Source organism: Trachymyrmex septentrionalis, unplaced genomic scaffold (genome assembly GCF_001594115.1).
Source record: "Trachymyrmex septentrionalis isolate Tsep2-gDNA-1 unplaced genomic scaffold, Tsep1.0 scaffold37, whole genome shotgun sequence".
Classification (NCBI taxonomy): domain Eukaryota; kingdom Metazoa; phylum Arthropoda; class Insecta; order Hymenoptera; family Formicidae; genus Trachymyrmex; species Trachymyrmex septentrionalis.
The window spans coordinates 923,714-939,063 of record NW_017305536.1 but is presented as its reverse complement, the minus strand read 5'-3'; the positions used below and the strand labels follow the sequence as shown (position 1 = coordinate 939,063).

Here is a 15,350-nt window from a genome sequence, read left to right as displayed (position 1 = left end):
ATAGTTGATAAAAATATCATATATATATATATAGTTGAGAATTTAGCTTTTAAAATCAGGAATACGTGCGAAGCTCGTTTATGTTAGAACAGAATGTATTTATTATATAAAATTGATAATTAATTAATGTTTATTTTCTACAAATAAGATTTTTTTTATAAAAAAAAATTTTCTTGTATGAATACTTTTTGTACTCACTGTAGCTAAATTTTTAGATACTTCGACAAAATCGTTCTTTTCATATATATATGTATTTACAGATAAATATCTTCTCGTCAAATTAAATATTAAAATATATCGTATGAGAGTTTTAATTTGCATTCGCGATATGCTTTCTCTTAATGTCATTCAGGAAAAAATGTCCATGTTATCGATTGATCAACGTTCGCACTTTAAATCATAGAGACCCGTTCGGACCAATTTAGCAGACAGTCAACAAGTTTTCGAATGAGCACTCTACGTAACAAGGGTGATACTCGATTTACATCCATCGACTTTTCATAACTGCACGTTGGACCGCGTCGGTTTAGCTGACTCTCCCGCAGAGAGACACTCTGTCCAGTATCGAGCGTTCATCATCCAAATGCAGACGCACGCACGGGATACGAATGATTCGAGTTCAAAATAACCGTGCGACGAACGGATAAAAATAAAGACGACGAAACGATCGAGTGGACATTCGACGCGAGCGGAGATTCGACGTTGTTACGCCATTGCGTGAGTAGAATATATTGATTTATCCCCCGATTTCGGCCTCGTCTACCCCGATCACACTGTCGTCACCGCCGCCTCGCCGTCTCTCTGAATTTCTCTTCGTCACTTCGAACCCGTGCATCCAACTCTATCTTCGATTGTGGAAAACCCTCGTTTCCCGTTTGCGCGCGAGCGACACTTCAACTCTGATTCACCTCTATCGGTGCGACATCCGTGCCGGAGCATTATTGTCCCTGATATTGACGATGTCGCCCTTGTTATGCTCGGACTTTGCGCATTGATCTGCACGGGATATATCCATATCCATATCCGTGGCGTGTCGATGATATTATGTCACGTTACGAGTCTTCGTACAGCCAGAATCTCTTCTTACTTGTCGACAAAAGATAGCAACGAAGATAGCTATACTCACGTACGTATTACGTACTAATGATGACAAACGCGATGAAATTGCTAACTCATATCGCCTATTTTTCATATTTTTTTCTTCCAACGTTTTCGTTTACTATATTTCAACATGCGCACATGGAAAGAACGGTTTTGCTAAAAATTTAACTAAATACATAATGAAACACATTTTATATTTTATATTTGTTAAAGACGGCCCACTCAAATCTTTGTTAAAATTTTATATTAAATTTTTTACACATTTGAGTGCTAATTTAACATTTTGTGATTATGTTATTTAAATATTTTGTATTAAATTGATATTTAAACTATTTTTTTGTGTCAAAATAATACAATTTTGAGTAAGTAAACAAATAGCATAAAAATAATGAGTTTTTTAAAACATTCTAAGAATGAATAAAATATATCTTAATTGTAATAAATTATAAATGTTAATTTTATTGAAAAAAAAAATTAACATTTTGCTTACAAATTGTGTCAATACTACATTTTTTTATGTTAATTTTTTAACATATTTATTTTGTAATATACAATTAAATTAATACTAAAATTTGAATGGACTGTTTCAAAGGACACGTAAAATATTAAATTTAACAAATTCCACAGATCTAAGAATAATTTTGTTGGACTAATTATGTAGGAACATTCAAGTATGATAATATTGCAAAAAGCTTTGCTATATTTCTAGCAACTTTTGAGCAGCCAATATAATTATTTAGATATAATCCAATAAAATTATTTTTAGATTTGTATATAAAAGATTGATAATTTATATTAAATTTAACATACTTCACGTGGCCTAAAAAATAATATAACTAAATTTTTATATTAATTTAATACAAAATAAAACTTAGGAAATAACAATACAAATATTATGTAAAAAATTGACATAAAAAATATAACATAGACATAATCTATAAACAAATTGTAGAAATTCTTCAGTAAAATTAACATTTATAATATGTTAAATTAATATTTTATCTATTTATCTTAGAATTTACGTAAAATACATAAGTTTTATGTTATTTGTTCATAAATTTACTTTAACACTAAGAAACGTTAAATATCAATTTAATACATAATAGTCAAATAACACGATAACATTATGTTAAATTAACACTCGGATATATTAAAAATTCAACACAAAAATTTTAACAAAGATTTTAACACAAATACAAGATGTTTTCTCCTATGTGTTTAAATTTTTTGATAATTCAGCAAAACCATTTTGCGTGCAAATGGATTTATATGTGAAAAATTTCAATATTAATAATTTTCTTTTTATATCACTGCATTTTTTCTCTCTTGCCAAAGTAATATGAGAAACTGTAATGCAATTTAATTTCCAAAGTAAATATGAATTAGATTAACCCATTTGATAATAAATGTAAAAATAGTTCTCTTATCATAGTTCGCAAAATGTTATTTTGCATCAATGATTCTGATGTTTATCAATATTTATTTTCATCTCCGGGTCTGTCTCCGCAATCGCATGGAAAACATCGATTTTTCCATCGGTTTTACGAGTAAAATCGCAGAAAAATTACCCGTGTCATCGTTGATGCAACCTCTAACGTCATCATTGCATCTACAATCGAGCGTTATTGCGAGAATTCTATTCAAATGGTAGGAGTTCTCGAGAGCCTCGAGCGTCTAAACATTCCTCGGATGTAATCGAGTTGGTGCAATTGCGTTCGACACGGAGGGGTACAACGGAAAATCGAGAAACACCACTGACGAAGGTTACACATTTCTATCTTTAGCTCTCGTATTTTCATGAACAGAAATATGGATAAAAAGATCAGTCGGTATCTAGTAATGAAAATCTAGTATTCCCTATTTTGTTTTGGAAGTTTATCTACTGTCTAATAAATCTTCCACGATTAATCATTTACTGCGGATGCATGGCGAGTTTAATTTCCCTTAGAAACACACATCAGAATCGTTGCATTGTGCCCATGTGCAGTGAAAGAGAGTAATTAACAAATAAGTTGGAACAAAATAACAGTTTAATTTTTTATAAATATAAAGAAAATAAAATAAGATTATAGTCTTGAAAGATGTAGTCTTAATGTTCTTTTTATTTTTAATTATCGTTTTAATAATAGTTTTAATATTAATTGAGAAAGAGAGAAAGGGGAAAAGGAAGAATGAATAAGAACATGCTTAATGTTTTAGTAGAGAAAGTATGAATAAGGGAAGGTAATCTAATATCATTTGCATCAAAGGGTGCGTAATGGCTCCTTAGCTCTTTATTACACGCTCAAAGCCCATTTCATGTAAGTAAGACGAACGAGTATTAATGAGAAACAATTCGTCGTGATTTGCACATCGTCTCAAAATAGGTGGGAAAATGAACCATTCACCATTTATATGGTAGATAGTAGGAATACATTAGATCGTCAAATTACCAGATATCGGATATCTGGACAGAATGTATAGTATCGGATACAAGAGAAGGCAATTTCTTCGAGTCGGATATCCGACATTTTCCGGATATCCGACCGGATTTCGAGAAAGTGTCTTCTTAAAAAAAAAAAAAAAAAAGCCTACAGAGAAAAAGATGGTAATTTTGCAACAATGTATAAGATCCCTATAGGCGCAAAATATTTCTATAAAAATGAGTTATTATAATATTGTATATTTTTTAATGTTATGAGAGTATTCTACGGATGTTATATATCCACTTATATAAATATATTTGCTACATTTCCTTTAACATTCTTGAAATATTTATTAATATTAATTATTTTTTATATTAGTGCAGTTTGAATTCACAATCCAGTAACGAAAATGTCTTATTAATCTATGTTGCGTCTTGTGCTCAAATAACGTTTCCGTGTGATTTTACATGTCTAGTCCTACAACTCTGCACGCCAAAATTATTTTCAATCTTTAAACATATATTTAAACCGAATCGGTATAAGTTTTACAAATTAAAGTAAATGTTATGATACTTTTTAATGTTCATACAATATTACAATAACACTAAATAATGTTACTTTTAATAATCATGTAATATTATCAGGAGTGGCCATCCATTAATATTTCGCGAATATTATTTAATATTATATAATATTTCAGTAAAATATTCTTCAAATGTTACGTTTAATATTCTGGAAATATTATTTAATATTAAATGATATTATGTGTCTACAGGGTATAGAATAAAATGCGAAAAGAAAACTCGCATCCTCCAGAGATAAATTTGGAAAATACTAAATTACTCGTTAACCTTTCTTATGATCAAATAAAAGATACTGAATTTTTTTACATGGAAATAATTCATCCAAGATGCAATATTTTCAGCTTAGTATTGATAAAAATAGAAGAATTGCTTCAACACTTCTCACATACATTTGTTATACTTACTTTATACTCATAGGACTTAAGTAAGATAAATGATTAATAAGATAATATAATATGCCTGAAATTGTACATATTGATCTTATATTTTATTATGTTTATTATTCGATTAATCATGATAAATTGACAATAATAATAATTACAATATTAATAATATATAATAAGAGTAATGATAAAAAATTAATTTTCTTCGGTTCAGTGACAGCTGCCTCAATGCCGTAAAGTTCCTAGCAATTCTACAGAGTTTATATTTAGTGCAAGTATTGCAGAGATTGCGTTTGTGTGTCTATATAGTACACACATGTTGTACAGTCAATTCTTTATAAATTCTCTAATCTTTTTTTTTCTTTTATAATACTTTAAATATCTCAATTAAGAAAAAATAAATCAAAATACATTAACTTGCCCTGAGTAATATGCCCAAGCCTTTTAAGAAATAATTCACTTATCTCAAATATTCAAAACTAAATCATACATTTAAATCAATGCTCTGATACATATGATCGCTGATGGCCTCATTTCTTTATCATATATAGAAAGCGTGACAAATCGTTCTATTGTCAAGAATTACGTTTTCTCCATTTGTGTATGCTAGAATCTATGCTAGAACGAATTATAGCTTTGTTTTGTGTTAAATGCATTGAAAAACTGTAGAAAAAAAATGAGTAAGACAATTTTTATAAGCAGTTCTCTTTCGAAATATTAAATTTTATCATTAGAAATATTATAGGAAAGGAAGCTATAACACGATCCATTATACAGATAACATACCTGGAGACACGTATGCTATGTAAATATTTACTACAATATAATATTTTCATGCATTATGCAATAAAATTACCTGACATTCACGAATATTTATGTTTAATAGTAATGTCAGAGGAGCCACTTTTGTTAGCAATCTACTTAATTTGTAATTTCTAATTATTATTAAAATAAACGTATCTTTAATAAAAAAAAACAAACAGAAATAATTTCAAAATATTGTCCGAGAAAAAAGTAGAGTGCATGTAATTATAAAACTCTTAAAATCAATACATATACAGGGTGTCCCAAAACTAATGACAAATACTTTAAGACAGATTCTTTGTAACATTTTAAGACAAAAAATCTAAGTAATATAAAAATATCGAGGCTACAATAGTATTCAAATAGGAAGAGTTTAAAAATTACAAATGACGGAGACAGATTTTCACACATTTAAGAGTGGCAAGATCAGTATAAAAAAAGTTCTTGCTCGAACTTCATGTCTTTGACAACAAAATTCAGTATCTTTACACTCATAGCATTAACATTTTGTGCACGAAAATTAGCATTTTTTAATGTTACAAAGAATTTGTCTATAAAATATTTATTGTCTTGTTTTAAGACACAACTTGTCTGTAGATACATTTTTGTGTGCGAAATTATTACGTAATATTTCAGAATTTTAGAAAATATAAACGATAAATGATAATGTGATTATACCGTTAAAAAATATTTACGCCTTTAATATTTTTTCATTAAAAAGAAATGAAATTATTTCATACAATAATTGAACAACGTTTGTTTTGAAATGCATAAAGTATTTTCAAATAATTTGTGCAAGTTAATTTAGTGGCGCCTCGACATACTCAAAAATAAAATGTGACGGAGTATTAGAAGTGTCCGTTAATATTTCAGGTGGTGTCAACTCCATTGGATGAGTGTCCCTCCATGGATCGATATCATTTCCACCAATATCTAATCCAAGTCGTAAATTAGCTGGTGTATTGCCAATAACAAAGTGGTCTTCAGTTAAAGGCAGAGCATCCTTTAATAAAAGCCTATGAGGAATCAATGTAAAATTATTTCATGTATTAATAAGAAAAAATAAATCAACGAAGAATCCATAACTAATGTGATTTTCTTACCAAATGTCTTCATCAGCCACAATATGAACCTTAGGAATGGGAAAACCATTAAATGGTGAAGCAACGGGTAGAGTGTAGGCTCCCATATTTTCAAAAATCATCCACTCGCCAAGTTCCATGTCATTCAACATGATGTTCTCAACGATTTTGTCTAGTCCATCACATGTTGGACCCCATACGCTCGAAGGAATCATCTTTCCACAGCCATTCTAAAGACCGACACATAGATATTGATTTAAAAAGAGCAGAAAAATATTACATTGGTATTTCATCTAAATAAAACACCTTACCTTCAAAGGAATAGGAGTCACATGCTGATGATCGTACAGCAGACAATTGAATGATCCATAAACACCGTCGTTGATATAATACATATTGTGCGTAATTGCGCTGGAATTTTCATCTCCGCGTATAGAACGTTTGCTATGAATACTCGTTGCCAATGTAAATGCAGATGCAACGTAAAAGCGGCCCGGTTCAGCAATCACGTGAACAGCATCAGCTAAAAAGTTTTTTATTAAAATACCTAAAATGTCTAAACCAAAATATACTGGCATAACTAATGAGAAGAAAACAACTTACTGTTGAAGTATTCATCGAGAGCTTTATTAATAATCTCGGCAATTTTATCAATGCTTGTGCCTTTGTTGCCTGGATAACCTCCACCAAGATCCAAGAGATACGGCTTAAAGCCAAGATCGGTAGCCATGTCGAATAATATCTTGCAATGATGAATAGCGCGATAAAATACCGGTGGATCTTGACATCCAGAACCAACGTGGAAACTGAAGCCTACTACGTTAAGGCCTAAGTTATATGCAAGATGTAAAAGATTAGGAGCCTCATGTATCGGATCACAACCAAATTTCATGCCAAGCGGACACTGAGCCATTTCCGCATCGCAACGAATTCGTAAAACAATCTGCACAGATAAGGAAGGATACAATCAAGATACAATCAAAGTAAAATTATCACTGTATTCGAAAAAGATACGCAGTATGTGCTGAAATTATGTAATGTGCAATTACCTTGGCCGTTGGGAAAAGTTTTTTAATTTTGTGCAGTTCACTTTCATTATCTACTGTCATAGTTTCCACACCTACTGCAGCAGCATGACGAATATGTGAAGCCGGTTTGGCCGGATTAGCAAAAATAATTCTTGAAGACTCTATACCAAAGCTTAACACTTTGTTTATTTCATTCTGCAAAGTAAAAATATATATATTTTTTTTTACAAAATGTACCTGTTAATGTGCATCTCTCTCCATAATGAAAGATATATTTAATATTTGATCTTACCTTAGATGCACAATCAAAATTGACACCAAGGGCCGCTAATACTTCGATTACCACCAAATTGTCATTACATTTTACAGCTGGAAAAAACAAATTTCTATAAGTAACCGTGCATCATATGAAATAAATTTCAATTATTAATGACTTACCATAGTAGGGTTCAACTCGTGGCAATTTTTCTTTCCAGATTTTATGCTTTTGTACAATATCTCCTATATCCAATACGTAGAAAGCTTCTTCTTGTAAACCACTCATTGCAATGTTTTTCATAACGGTCATAACATTGGACTCACTGTCCAAGACATGGATACGTTCGTCTAGATTTGTTACCTTCATGTTGATTGAATTTGATCGAATTGATTAGTACTCTGTAGGTGCTAGGCAGCAAACTAAAAGTCAAATAAACATTATTACATGTTAGATATAAGCGTAAAAAGTAAATATCAATTTTTCTGTTGCAAATTTTAATGAATTTAGTTTTTTTAATGTAACAAAAACATACGAGGCAGCTGTCAATGCTAATTAGGTGAGTCGTGAGGAAGTGGATTAAGACAAAATCACTGTGGGGGTGCTAGCAAAGCCACGGGGGCTCTGCATTCAGGGTCAACTTCCAGTTGCCGCAGTTATTCAAACACCCACGAACAGACTGGTCGACCAGTCTATCGCAGATAGAACCCTGCAAAGAACAAAAAATAATTTCTATGTTAGCTGAATAATGTTTACAAGATTTATCGTATAAAAGACGTTAATATTGTCATTTAATTTCTAAAAAAAAGATGCTAAATGTAAACCAGTAAATATAACAAAAAACCTCTTTATTAATAAAGGAGAAAGTAGCCGTTTAAATACATGTTCATGAATTATGAATATAATAAACATTTTTATCATATATTGGCCAGAATTTTATCTTATCTTAATCTGTTTATCTTAATTTTATCGAAGCCTGTGTTGTTACATTAAAACGATATGTGAATCATAAGAAAAAAATGTTGCTAGTAATTTTTTATTAATTTAATTAAGATATCAAATTTTTAATTTAATTTGCCCATTCTTTTACATGTTTCTAATAAGTATATGAAAATTTATTCTGTTTTTTCATTGTAGCTATACATATTATGCATTTTATACCTAATATAATTACATTAGACTTTAATTTAATGAAATAGAATCTGGCCCTACCTGAAGAGAAGTAATTCTCGTTTTTTTATATACACAGCAGAAAAATTAATTATGTCACCGTTTAGAGGTTTTGAAAATATTTTCAAATTTTAGAAATTCCTCTATTGCGTCTCATATGTGTACAAAACAAAAGTAAAATAAAAACGTTCCGCGAGCTATTTGAAACGTAACGTTATATTATACGTATATTACATAGACGTGAAAAATTCGTTTAATGACGTCTGAACAGACAGAAAATCAAAATGATACTGCGACTCGAGCTATTAATTGGGCCATTATTTATATAAAGAAGATAAGTAGTATCAGCCCGTCTTTGCGTGTTGTATCAAGTCTACTTATACAAAATTATCTAACAACCAAGATGGTTAATCAGCCGAATTAGACTGGAAGGATAATATAAATGTTACTCAAGAGTCAAACTCCAATTGAGGACGGGAAATACCGTCATATTAATCTATGTAACATGATTGATTATCGATTCAAAGTACTATATCAATGATTGGACACATTACATATAAAAAAATATGTATCTTTAATATATTGTTAAAAATAACTTTCCGAAAATTCATCAAAAGGAAGTAAATATTATTGTGGAATAATAACGATACAAAAACTTATATAAACATTTCTCAGATAAATATCTTAGGATATTACATAATTCTAGAATAAAGTGTGCAGAAATGCCTTTTATTGAATTTTAATACGGATATAAAGTATACATCCACAATAAATATTAAACTACGAAGTTGTGTTTTTAAATGTTGTTTTGTATATGCTAGAAACTTTTTCATACATGTCCTCGTAAAGTAAACAAGAGCAGCTTAAATTTATGCTTCCTAATACTGAAAAATATATGATAATATTCAATTATATATAAAAGTTGTATAATTAAGATTAACAATTTCTTATTTCATCAAGCAAACTCATATAAAGGAGAATTCTTACATAACAATAACAACGGCTTCCGCCGGTTTGAAGAGGAAATACTGGTCTGAATAAGATAGTACAGGTCTTAAGATATGAGTCAACGACTACTGGCCATTCTACAGACATTGATGTTAAAACAAGTGGTGCGAAACAAATGAGAGAATTTGAAAAACATGTCTTATCATCGTTATAGATTAAAAGTTTTCACATAAGTTATAAGGATAACATGCTTTAATAACAATAATATACAATTTATATACTTTAATAATAATTAGTTTATAAAAGTATACGTAAAAATTATAAGATGAGTTAGATTAATAAAATTAATCTCTCTTCGATATTCGAGATTTATTCTTTACTTTATCATTGAGTGAAAAAAAGTATATCTAAAAAATCAATTATATATTTCTAAATTTATATATATATATTTTTAGACATTACAACATTTTGAATTATTATTATTTTGAAGTTTGTGTAAACTAAAGAAAAATTTAATACTTTGAAACATTATTGTAAAAAATTGCTTATATAAATACACATATTCCAAAGTTACGTATAAATTCAAAAAGAATCACAAAATGTAAATGATTTATAAGATTATTTATATTTTCATAAAAACATAAAATTCTCCTGAATTTTTTCACATAAGTACAGCGTATTTTGAAGAAAAAAATAAAATAAAAGTATTCTCACAAAAATATACATCTAACATCATTAGTTAAAAAATATTTTTTAAATATAAATACAAATTTTATTCTAAAATCTCAATTTAAAATAAACTTTGAATAAGCTTTAGTAAAATAATGACCGACTGCTTGCATTGTTAAAGAATGGTTTCTTTACGATACAGCTTATCGCATTCCCCTCTTCAATCACTGGATTCGAATTCAATTGAATATATCTAAGCTGTGATAAGCAGAATTATAAATACAAGTGCAAAAACCTTAAACAACGCATAATATAAAAAAAGTGTTAAAATGAAGTTATCCTCGATATTGCAAGAAATTTCATCCTCTTATTGCTTAATTGGAGAAGCAAAACAGCATTTGTCAAGCATTTCTTGTAAACTTTGACATACCTGTGATCTTTGTATGATATTTGTTTCTGTGTTTATCAATATTTTTCTTAAACAACATTTAATAAATGTATTAAGTTTTCATATATGTTTCTTATTTCAATTAATGATTTAACGCTGAGATTATCAAATTCTTGCATTTATGTTATATTATAGAATTCTGTAATAGAAATATCCAAACTTTTAAATAATTATATGTAAATAACATATGATTTATTATTACATACAAATTTTAAGTAGATTTTAAACACAAAGCATGTAAAAATGTTTTAAATATAATAAATTCTAAAGCAATCTGTAGTAACCATTCAAAAATAATAGTTTAGTTTTCCATTAAAAAAAAAAAATAGTTTCAGTTTTTATCAAAGTATAAAGTATACAACACTTATATTTTATCTCAATATGTTTCAACAAGTAATAACATTCAACTTTTACTTCAACGATACTTTGGGAAATATAATATGTACAAACATATCAATATGCATTATCAAGTGATATATGTAAATGAAAGAGTACAGGAACAATAAGAGCAGCATTCTTCCCTCCAAAGCGAGACATAATTAAAGTGATTACGAGAACAACCAGGGAAGTGTCAATTAACTTCGCAAAACATCAATTAATCAGTGAACTTTGAACTGAACGATCCAAGTAAACAGAAATCAACCGATTTCAACAGGACTCGATCGGCGTATCATTACGCAATTATCGTAGGGGTCCCTTCCCCATAAGGCGAAAGCGTGAAGAAAGCGAGACAAGAAATCTATGCGTCATCGTCCGCAAATAAAGATTTTCACGTGACCATCCATATGATGGTTATTCTTTCCCTTGCCCTCTTCGCTACCCCGGTGATGATACAGCAAAGATTCTGCAAGAGGCTGCTCCAGGCTGTTCCAACGGATACGTACCTTATCGGACGATCGCCACCCTGCGGGTCGGCACACGGTTATTGACGGAATGATGGAAGTTTTCGGTGACCGGATCGCAAAAATCAGTCAGATCGATCGTCGGGCGTGGACCGGCGAGTCGCCGTTGTCCACCGTCGTCGTTGTCGTAATCGTCGTCGTCGCCGCCACTCGGTCGTCGAGCTTTCGAACAAAATGTAGTCCGTACGTGTCTATAACGAACATCCGTTTCGCTTGTGACGGTGCAAAAGGTGTCTTTACGCGTCACGTGTGAGCATCGCAATCGTGGTCTACCTTGAATCCCAAGCGTAAAGATTATTTATATAGTTACTGTAATTTTGCTTCAAGATTGACGAGGAAAGCCTGGAATGCGACACCCACACGAAAAGTTATACCTCGCCGTCCACGCCAACCAACCACCCACAGCTCTGCCCAGCTCTGCCTTGAGCTCAGAGCTGTTCACAGGTATACACCTCCACAGTTCACTCCAGACTCCAACCCACCCGAATCCTGCGCTTGCACTCTAGAAAAAATGGGCGTGTTGAAGTCGTGGTAAAGCGGTTGCTCGCTAAGCAAATGAATATGATTGGTTGTTCCTTATAGATCCAGAACCACTTTCACCAAGCTCCAATTAACTTAACCGGTCTAGTAACTTTGCAGGATTACAACAGAAGCTGATGTCAAAGAAAAAAATGTGAACTGAAGAGTTAAACATATTTCACTAAGGGTCGATTGTTCCTCCTTTTGATAAATTTTACTTGTTGAATAAATAGCAAGATTACTCAGGCTACTGTCCACTTGATATTACGAATGTTTCGAAGCATTTTTTAATAGTCAGTTAGTAAAATTCTTTCTTTCGATAAATCAATCAAAAGTTTCGAAGCATTTGTAGCGTCAAGTGGACCACACTTACAATGACTGCGTCCTATCTTTTCATTTAATATCAAACAAGACAGATAATGAATTCGAGGCATCGGAGACATTCGAGTGACAGTTCCGAACGCAGCCAATCACATGTGCAGATTGCCAGATTTACCTAAAGCTGGAAACACAATAAGCACAGGAAATAGAAACAGGGAACAGGAAACAATAAGCCCTTCAATCAGAGCTTTAGTGCGGAAAAGGGCTGTGAAATAGAAAATGGTTATTGAAATTAGCGCTATCTAAAATAATGTTGAATAACGCTGATTAATTGCTTCTATGACTAGCATTTTCTATTCCGCAATCGTTTTCTACATTGTGTGATTTTACCCTAAGCACCCTAAAACTTTTACGTGCAATAGCCTTAATGCCTAATTCACACTGGACGCAGCGTTAAGGTGCATCCACAATAGAAGGAAATGTAAACTTCCTTCTATTGTGAAAATTGATACAACAATTGAACCTCAGGAGACATTACTCTGTAATCCGGGCTTAAGATACTATTTCATTTGTGCGTTTTTGTCGTACGAAAAATGTGTGCAGAAGAGAGATCCTCGGATCTTTCTATTCTATAGCCAATCAACAGGCTTGAAAAATTTGTCGTACGACAAAAACGCACAAATGAAATATCATCCTGACTGTAGGGATTAAAAAATTGTTTTAGGGAATGTAGGGATTTTTTATTATTTTGATAGGGAGGATAATTTTTTTATCTCTGGCAATACTGGTTGGTGTTTCTAACCTTCAAAATGTGTTGAGTATGCATGATGGGTCTTATATAACCTCAGCATGAATTATAGGATCTAAAATAGTAAGTTATTAATACAAACAATTGTAATACAGTGATCGAACTGAGAGATGTTATTATCTGATTGTAAAATAGTGCCATATGCAATCTGACGACGACTGCTTTCTTCTAAGAATGAAATTTTGTCATTGACACATATATGTATCCTTTCAGAAAAATTTTACGAATGTGCAGCAGACTGCAAGTAGCGGCCGCAAGTTTCGAATTAATCCCTAATAACAGGAAAAATAATATTTTAAAAAGGAGAGAATTGTATTTGTAGAATGACATTTATGTCGATACTGATAAATTACATACTTTACATCTGATCTTTAATATGTATGTAGCGTTCATACAATCCTCATTTAAATTTAATATGTTGCACTCCACAAAGTCACAATTAGCGCGACTTTACTCGACGAAACAACATACTAGGTCGAAGAATCATTATGACACATTAAATATCACGCCATATGCCACTCAAAGTGAAGTAAAATCCGCATATTACAAGCTAACTCTGCAATATCATCCCGACAAAAATAAAAGCAAATATGCCAAACAAAAGTTTCAAGATGTCTCAGAGGCTTATGAAGTGCTCAGCAATCATGATCAGCGTAAAATTTATGATCGAGAGATAATGATACGTCAACAACCAGTATCGACTACCACTCAGGAACCCATTTCCGATGACAAGCACAAAGTTTATTCAGGATCGTCAAGAATTTATAATTTTGATGCGTGGACGCATGCACATTATGGAAAGCAAATGTACGCAGCACGCATCAGGAGACAGGCATATGAGAACATGAAAGCAATGGAAGAATTAGATACTCGTTCAAAGAAGTCTCTTCCATATATAGAATTTGCCTTGTTTTTAGTAACTCTAGTATTCGTTGCTATGAGTTTTCGAGAAAAATTCGATGTTCCAGTATCTCAGAGACATAAGACAGAAAGTAAAGATAAATGAAATTATGTTTATTTATTTAATTAGTGTAAATTTGTTTTTATAATGAATGTACAAAGTTTATTTTTATGCCCCCTTATTGTTATTAAAATAAGGACAATATTAAATAGATCATGATGAAGAATTCAAGAATGACAAGATATTTATATAGTCCTTTAAGAAATATGCTATGTACTGTGATAGAAATTGTTATTAATAGCATGCAATTAATGCATTCAAATATGCATATTCAAACATAAACTTTTAGATATTTCACAAATGGGGCAGACAATATTTTAGAAATATTAGCACGCTAAAACTGTCTATCATTAATAGTTAAATAACGAAGGATTTAGGTAAATGTAATAATCAGCTCTTTTACAACATGTCAGCAATATAAAAATAGTGAAAAATTAATGTGCAAAAGACATAATATACAAACAGCATCGGATACCTTGTGATCAAAGAAATTATAAGTGGAAAATCATAAAAACAAATAAATACATGACATAACTTTTCACATTAATATGGTCTATAAACTGGTAATCCTGGCATCGGCATAGCTACTGGTCCAGTTGGATATGGTATGGAGGGCGCTAGTCCAGGGAAATTCGAAGCGATTGAAGGATAACCAGGAGTGCTGTTTGAATGTCCTTTTCTTATTATCTCTCGTAGTTTATCTACTTTTACTTTACGTAAGTGCATTAATTTTCTTCGAGACAAGAACTGATCCAAGAACTCGTCTACTTCAATATCACCGGCTAGAAATTTCTGCGCTATCCCCTATACATTAAAAGGATCAAAAGTTGGATAGTTTTACTAAACAAGTGAAAATTTTGTTTACCTCCGACTCTTCTTCAATCTCAGCGGCCGCTGCTTGCAGCAGGTCAAGTGCAGTATCAACTGTCATTGTACCAGACTTATCACCTAAAAATATATG

At 31.2% G+C, this 15,350-nt stretch overlaps 3 protein-coding genes across 8 annotated transcripts in view; 1 reads left to right on the top strand and 2 right to left on the bottom strand.

Annotated features, from left to right (window-relative positions):
• Positions 1-5,481: 5,481 nt before the first annotated feature.
• On the bottom strand, positions 5,482-12,272 carry LOC108750832 (ornithine decarboxylase 1-like). Of its 6 annotated transcripts, none has more exons than XM_018490629.1 (10): positions 12,091-12,272; positions 11,763-11,971; positions 8,179-8,352; positions 7,826-8,065; positions 7,680-7,756; positions 7,409-7,582; positions 6,963-7,302; positions 6,671-6,882; positions 6,381-6,589; positions 5,482-6,293 (listed from the first exon to the last, which is right to left on the bottom strand). In XM_018490629.1, the coding sequence occupies exons 4-10, from the start codon at positions 8,010-8,012 to the stop codon at positions 6,077-6,079; spliced, it is 1,416 nt and encodes a 471-aa protein (XP_018346131.1). In that variant the 5' UTR covers positions 8,013-8,065; positions 8,179-8,352; positions 11,763-11,971; positions 12,091-12,272; the 3' UTR covers positions 5,482-6,076. The 6 variants fall into 6 exon arrangements, with proteins under 6 accessions (XP_018346131.1, XP_018346128.1, XP_018346129.1 ...); XM_018490626.1 differs by having other exon boundaries at positions 11,763-12,053; positions 12,141-12,272; XM_018490627.1 differs by having other exon boundaries at positions 11,763-12,049; positions 12,141-12,272.
• Positions 12,273-13,394: 1,122 nt separating this feature from the next.
• Positions 13,395-14,434, top strand: LOC108750717 (dnaJ homolog subfamily C member 30-like). Its single transcript, XM_018490390.1, has 2 exons — positions 13,395-13,491; positions 13,642-14,434. The coding sequence occupies exon 2, from the start codon at positions 13,805-13,807 to the stop codon at positions 14,432-14,434; it is 630 nt and encodes a 209-aa protein (XP_018345892.1). The 5' UTR covers positions 13,395-13,491; positions 13,642-13,804.
• Positions 14,435-14,512: 78 nt separating this feature from the next.
• Positions 14,513-15,350, bottom strand: part of LOC108750716 (vacuolar protein sorting-associated protein 37B) — a 1,906-nt gene continuing 1,068 nt past the window's right edge. The window contains exons 3-4 of the mRNA XM_018490389.1: positions 15,255-15,337; positions 14,513-15,193 (exon numbers count right to left, since the gene is read on the bottom strand). Of these exons, the coding sequence (XP_018345891.1) occupies positions 14,933-15,193; positions 15,255-15,337 (344 nt within the window). The 3' untranslated portion in view covers positions 14,513-14,932. The remainder of the gene's footprint in view (positions 15,194-15,254; positions 15,338-15,350) is intronic.

Coding starts and splice junctions, on each gene's coding strand:
- LOC108750832 (XM_018490629.1), bottom strand. CDS start 8,012: ATGAAGGTAACAAATCTAGACGAACGTATCCATGTCTTGGACAGTGAG. Junction 7,757..7,825: donor ACGAGTTGAACCCTACTATG/GTAAGTCATTAA, acceptor TGTTTTTTCCAG/CTGTAAAATGTAATGACAAT. Junction 6,590..6,670: donor TGACTCCTATTCCTTTGAAG/GTAAGGTGTTTT, acceptor GTCGGTCTTTAG/AATGGCTGTGGAAAGATGAT.
- LOC108750717 (XM_018490390.1), top strand. CDS start 13,805: ATGTATGTAGCGTTCATACAATCCTCATTTAAATTTAATATGTTGCAC.